General features: G+C 46.1%; 1 protein-coding gene across 1 annotated transcript; it reads right to left on the bottom strand.

Annotated features, from left to right (window-relative positions):
* Positions 1 to 1220: 1220 nt before the first annotated feature.
* LOC101996679 (olfactory receptor 6S1) lies at positions 1221 to 2216 on the bottom strand. Its single transcript, XM_005371011.1, has one exon. The coding sequence runs from the start codon at positions 2214 to 2216 to the stop codon at positions 1221 to 1223; it is 996 nt and encodes a 331-aa protein (XP_005371068.1).
* Positions 2217 to 7031: the final 4815 nt, after the last annotated feature.

Here is a 7031-nt window from a genome sequence, read left to right as displayed (position 1 = left end):
CTTCATCTTCATCACCATCATCATCCATGGGGTCTTCTTAACCCAGGTTGACCTCAAACTCCATGTTTGTGAAAGTAACCTTGAACTTCTGACCCCTCCCAGGTAACAGGGTTAAGGACACCTTATCACATTTAGTTTACAAAGTGATCGGGCTCAAACCCAGAACTTCAAGCATGCTAGCCAAGCTCTTTACCAATCAAGCTACATCCTCAGGCCTCCTTTTGATATAATAATAATTCTAATATTATTGATCTGCATGAATATTTGGAAACCGTTATTGAAAGAGTAGTCGGTCTTTAACTTTTGAGTAGAGGATATACATAGATATTCCTAAATGTCTGCTTAGGGATATTTAACAGATTCCATCCCCAGACAAAGGCACAGATGGTCAACCCTCCAGGGGTTATGATGATGAGTGGGAGAGGAAACCATCCTTTGGTCTTCATATATCGGACAGTATGAGCTGGGCTGGAGAAACAGCTCAACGGTCTCTTCCAGAGAATCCGAGTTTGGTTCCCAGCATCCACAACGGCCTCTGTGGATCTTGATAGGGTTCACTTTCTCTGCCAGTTAAAGAATTATAAGGCAAGAAAAAAAGTCTTTCAAGTGGGACACAGCAGTAGAGAAATCTCAACTATGAAAATGGGAGCAGACAGTGTCAGTTGAAGAAAGGTGTTTGTCGGGGGTTGAGAAGACACACATGTTTCAGACGCACAGAGGAAAAGACCTTCTGCGAAATAGAGAGGACGCCCAAGGAGCAAAAAACAAAAAACAAACAAAAACCCAGTCTCTTCTACAGGGCTAGGGTCTCTGAAATCTCTAAAGAGTGTCCCTCCCCTAATGGGCTGGTCAGTTCGAGGAAAGATGACAGACAGAATAGTCAGCTGGCCCATGACTGCTGTGGAGCAGTCCTCAAGCCGACGGCCGGAATGGTGAGGAAGCAGCCAGCCATCTTGGGAGTCAGCCACCTCTTACCTAGCATGGCCTCTCGCTGTGTCTGCCCACCAGAGAATCTAATTCCTGCTCTCTCAGTGCACGCCCCATTCCCTCACACAGACACATAACTAAAATAAAAATAAAATATTAAAAACAGCGTGTGCTGGTATTCCTGGGCATAAGGTAGAGTTTTACCTGAGAAGGAACTTGGGAGTGGGCGTCTTTGACCCTCTCTGAGGCTCCTTCCATGGCAGAGGGGACGCAGGGATTTGAGTCCCTCTATCTCAGCTCACTGTCTTCTTCCTCAAACTTTCGGAAAGGAAGGAATTTTCTGAGAGCGCTGCTCTGGCCTTCCTGAACATGTCTGTCAAAGCTTCCTTGACTCGATCGTTGCGCAAGGCGTAGATCACCGGGTTCAGCAGGGGCGTCACAAACGTGGTTATCACAGTCACTGACCAGTTAGCGTCCACGGAGCCGCTCTGGGACGGCCGCACATAGAGAAACATTGCACTGCCGTAGAAGAGGGTGACCACCATCAGATGCGAGCTGCAGGTGGAGAAGGCTTTCTGCCGGCCCGAAGCGGAAGGAATCCGTAGGACAGCCAGGACTATTCGGCCATAGGACGCGGCGGTGATGGCGAGGGAGGACACAATGACCAGAAAGGCCAGAGCAAAGTCGGCCTCCTCCAGTTTCGTGGTGTTGGTGCACGCCAGGTGCAGCAATGGGCCACTGTCGCAGAAGAAATGCTGCACCACAGCACCCTGTCTGCAAAAAGGAAGCAAGGCCACGGCCACCGTGGGGCCGAGCACAGGGAGGAGTCCCCCTACCCAGCAGGCCAGGGCTACACGAACGCACACGGCTCCACTCATGAGCAAGGGGTAGTGCAGTGGACGGCAGATGGCCAGGTAGCGGTCCACAGACATGACCGCCAACAGCAGGAACTCAGAGGCCCCAAGAAAGAAGTAAAAATAAAACTGAGCGATGCACGCGGCAAAGGAAATGGTGTGTTGTTTCGAGAGGAAATTGCTCAGCATCTTAGGGATGATGACAGACGTGATCAGAATCTCGAGGCAGGACAAGTTACTCAGGAAGAAATACATGGGCGTCTGCAGACGCTGATCGGCGCCCACCGCCCCCAAAATCAGCACATTGCCTGTTAGGGTCAGCAGGTAAATTAGAAAGAACACAGAGAACAGTTCCACGCCTGTGCTGTTCAGGTTCGGGAAGCCGGCCAGGACAAACTCTGTCATCCCGTCGCTGTGGTTCCCACGTGGAGCCATTGTGATCTCTCCCACCTGTGAGACAATATGAACGTGGTGGTGATGGAGGCACGCATCCTGAAACCCAAGGTCGTTATCTGATTACAGAGCAGGAGAAATTCCCCCTAAAAGGCAGCTCGCGCTTAAGAAACTGTCAGGAACCTGTACCTCCACAAGTCTCATTCTCAAATTTTGACGGATGGTTCTTTGTGGTGAAGAGAAAACTCTCTCTGAACGTCTGAACTGGGTGAAAATATGAGGACATGATTCTGGAAAGAAACAGCTGCGGCTGACGCCTGCCTTTAAAGTCTTCTGTCTCTACTCACTGGACTAAGAACGCTGGGTTCCTCCACTGCATTATTTATTTATTTATTTTGGTAAGAAGCAAGTAAATAAGAGGACACAGGATTCAAAAGAGTTTCCCATGCCAACCTAACAAATGAGGTGGATGAGAGTCAGAATTAGGCCTGGCTTGCCACCACGTTGGAAAGATGATCAAGGAATGGAGCTCTTGTTCGCATTTTAATTACTAACTAAACAATTAGCAGTAGAAGCCGGGCCATTTTGTACACCAATTCTCCTTTTATGGAGAATTTTCACAATGAACAAAGAATTTAACCAAACTCAGATTTCCACAAAATGCTTGCATTTCTGAAGCAGGGTGTACTGTGTGAAGAGAGGCCACAATAGTAAACCGCATTACTTCATGCAGTTAGTCTGCTGCCTTCAAGCTCAGTGCTTGTTAATATGAATATGAGTTCATGAAGGCTTCTTTCCCTTCTGAACCACAGTCCAGAGTGTTTCCAAAACCAGCTCCACTGGACTGTCAGAAACAGAGCCACAAATTCCTGGCTATAATTAATTAAATTGGAAACCGAGTTGATTTAAGTCCTTCCAGCCCCACCAACTGAAAAATAAATAAAAATAGCCAACATGGTGGTATTCTGAAGTCTCTGTTAAAAAAAGATAAGGAAAACACGGAAGAAAAAAACTAATTAAAACTCTTCAGTAGCAAAACATCAGAATTAATTTTAAAAACATCGACTCTTCTCCAGCCGCGCCATTCTGAACACACCCAACCATCGCTGGTACCTTCTGTCTAGGACAGAGCAGCTTCGTGACCTTAGGGGCTCACCGAGTGTCAATCCTCCCTCCGGCTTTTACAGGAATCACATTGTGTAGGTCAGGGCTGCTGCGTTACCTCTGCTTTCATCGTGCGCCACGTCCTGGCCTTGGCAACTCAGAGACAGGCCACATTGCTGGTGATAAAACAGCAAAGTTGGGGCTTGTGACAGGAGGAGATGCTGTTGCTGGGTGCAGAGTGCTATGAAGGGCATCAAAACTGAGCCTCAGTGGGGGAAGGGGGGAAGGAGAACTCTCAAGAAAGACACACCAGAAATCAACAGTCTCAAATGAGACTTGAAGGGAGAGAGGCATTTCCACAGAGGCCATGCATTTGACCTAAGAACAGAAAGTAAGGGTGGCACTGGGTATCTAAAGTAGACCTATTCTCGGCCCTCTGTCATTCCCTGTGAAGTCACTTTCTGGCCTAAGCCAGTCTTTATCTGAAGTGACTCACCGGCTCCCAAATGCCATTGATATCTTCATACGTGTAGGACCCTGAAATATTGATCTTTCCCAGTTTATGGGTCAATGTCCCCTCCATCCTTTGGTTCATCCACATTCTGACTGTGACGCTGACAGTAACCTGGTATCCTCGGAGTTCCAAGGGATGGGGGCTGCACTTGGGAAAACAAAGGGAATTGGGTAACGCCTCTCCCCTTGGGCTTAACCTCTGGTGCTGATCTGCTGTCTGGTGAGCACAGGGCTTTCTGACCCTGAGGAGGTGCTACACTGTTCCTTCACAGGCTTTCTTTGTTTGATTGCTTGTTTTTTTGAGACAGCATCTCACTAAACAGGCCTACACTTGCTGTGTAAACCAGGCTGGCCTTGAATTCAGAGATGGGTCTGCCTCTGTCTCCTGAGTGATGTGGTTAAAGGCATAAACCACCATTCCTGGATATACTTCTACAACTCGACCAGTGCTCTCGGCCGAGCTGGCTCAAGGCATGAGAACGACAGCTGTCTCAGTGCTGTAAAGTGTCACTACTGGGCAGTGGCTGGACGGCAAGGGGTGTATCCAGAGGGTCACTTCTACACCGAGAATACACGACACTTACCAATAGCTGGTTTCATCTCTAGCAGCACTATCTTTCTTTCCTTGTCTTGCTGATGGATTTCAGGTAGAGAGTCTCCATTTTCTGCTCTTAGACTCCATTCTTCCTGGCTCCTGGTCTTAGACTGAGCGCAGGGAAGAGCCCTGGAGCCCTCTGATAGATCTCTGTACTGAAAGGTAGGTCCTCTATGAGCGGCTTCGGCTTCTGGTCAGGAAACAAGACTTGATCCAGACACGAGGAGCTTACCAAAGGAAAGGGGAGAGGGTGAGGGTGCAAACACGGCCCAAGGGTCTCAGGAGAAATTTGTACTTCTGAGGCAATCCTAGACCCTGCCTGGTAAATCTGGAAAGGAGACGAGAAATGCTTTCTTAATGAAAGCCGTCAACTGTCCCGCCAGGCGGCTGTGAAAGCAGGATTAACTGTGGAAGTGAGGGAAATCACAGCATCTGCCCACATCAACTGCCTCTCTCTTCATGACACTCAGGGACAAACGTGTAACCCCAGTAACACAGACATCATCTCTTCACCCTGAGGACTTAAAATGATAGTGTGAATCTTTCCCTTGGGTTCTATGGCAGGAAATAATGGGAGACCCAAGGGTGTGATAAGATAGTAAGACTCCCTATACCGTCTCTCTTCTGTTGCTTCTCCCCGCCATATTCTTTATATCCTACCAAACATATCACATGTGACCCCACACACCCTAAACACTGCCAAGGATCCTGGATCTCTGTGTTTCCATCATATGCTCCTTCCTGGAGATTCGACTCTGGTTCAAACCTCAGTTGGCTCAGTTGTCCTGCCCTTTCCTCTCCGTCCAATCTTCCTGACCATTCGATGCCTTCCCTCCAGCCTGCTAAATCGTGACTTCTTTGTCTTGGCCTATCTTCTACTCTCTTAATAACCAGTGTGCCAAGAGTTTGCCTTTGCATTCTGGCACGAGCCTCACTGCTTAAACCCAGCAAGTGTGCTAAGTTGCTCTGAACCCCAGACTGGAAGAGTAACTGCTCTTCTGAAATAAATATGATTTGGGTTCTGATTCAGCTTTCTAGGGTCGGTTTGACTGAATGCATCCTTTCTGGACATAACTCTTCTGAGAGCATGGGAGACAGCCTCAATGAGCCAGCCTGGAGGAAGGGAGCAGCCATCAGGAGAATGTGAGCGAAGGAGCCGGAGCGGGCTGGAGGACTGGAGAGCTGCCACACCAAGTCAGAGAAAGCCAGAGGGAAGGACGCATCTGTACAAAACTTTAACCCTTTGCTGAAACAGAACCTAGTGCTCATGCATGTAATCCCAGCACTTCGGAGGACTGCCATAAATCTGAGGCTAGCTTGGGATATATAATAAGATCCTGCCTCAAAACAAAACCTCTTGGTTGAACTATAATACTTAAAGTTACTGAAAAAAAAAGAAAAAAGAATGAGGTGAGATTTTTTTTAAATACAGAACTAGTTTTTCAAAATTTAAATTTTTGGCTAGCATACAGAAAAATTGGTTTCTTTGAGATGCTTTCATAATACATATTATTATTATTATTTTAAAAAATTCATTTATTCATTATGTATAAGTGTTCTGCCTGCAGGCCAGAAGAGGGCACCAGATCTCATTACAAATGATAGTGAGCCACCATGTGGTTGCTGGGGATTGAACTCAGGACCTCTGAAAGAGCAGCCAGTACCTTTAACAGCTGAGCCATATCTCCTACAGTCCCTAATACCCTTCCTCGGGTCCCTTCTCAGTTTCTTGTGAGTGAATCCCTTTCCACGTTCCGATTTCATGGCACACACATCCTTTTATCCTCTCTTGTTCCCTCTCTTTAGCTCTTTCTAGAGTCGCTTCCTATCTCCATAGCCTACATACATACATAAACAATATGTACTGTACAATGTGTGTATAAATTTAAATCTAGAACACGCATACGAAATAAAACTTATTTGTCTTCTGAGTTTGGCGTCTTTCCATCTTTTTCTATTAATGTCATAATTTCATTCAAATTTTACATCTGAAGATGACTCCATTGTGTGTATTTACCCAATTGTCCCTTTTCTCTTTGTCTGTTGATTGCTGTGTGACCCCATTTCTTAGCTGTTGCGAATACAGCAGCAATGAACGCAGGGGTGCAAGGGTCTTTGTGGCCTGCTGACTTAGACTCCTTGGCTATGGCTGGATTATATGGGGGTAGTTAGTACTTTGGAGAGTCTCCATATTTATCTTCATATAGGCTGTATCAGTTTATACTCTTACCAAGAGTAAATGAAGATTCCTCTCTTCTTATGTCCTGGCTAGCATTTGCTGTCCTTTATCTGGTTGGTGATTCCAACTGGGGTGATGTAGAATCTTGAAGCAATTTTAATTTTTTTCATGATGGCAGGAATATTAAACACTTTGAAATCTTTATTGGCCATTTGTATTTCATTTTTCATTTCCTTGGAGAGCTACCTACTCAATCCATTAGCTTATGTATTAGTTATATGATTTTTGGTATTCGTTATATGATTTTTGATATTTAACTTTTGGGTTCTGTATAGTTTTCAAACATTGATCTTCTGTCAGACACAGTAAAGATTTTATTTTTTTCCATTCAGCAGGCTGGGTGCTCTCTCCAGTGCCTGCATCCTTCGCGGCACTGAAGATCTTTTTTTTTTTTTTTTTTTTTTTT

This window comes from Microtus ochrogaster, unplaced genomic scaffold, assembly GCF_000317375.1.
Source record: "Microtus ochrogaster isolate Prairie Vole_2 unplaced genomic scaffold, MicOch1.0 UNK91, whole genome shotgun sequence".
Classification (NCBI taxonomy): Eukaryota; Metazoa; Chordata; class Mammalia; order Rodentia; family Cricetidae; genus Microtus; species Microtus ochrogaster.
Note: the sequence above shows the minus strand (reverse complement) of the source record. Positions and strands in the feature narration are given on the sequence as shown.

Coding starts and splice junctions, on each gene's coding strand:
- LOC101996679 (XM_005371011.1), bottom strand. CDS start 2,216: ATGGCTCCACGTGGGAACCACAGCGACGGGATGACAGAGTTTGTCCTG.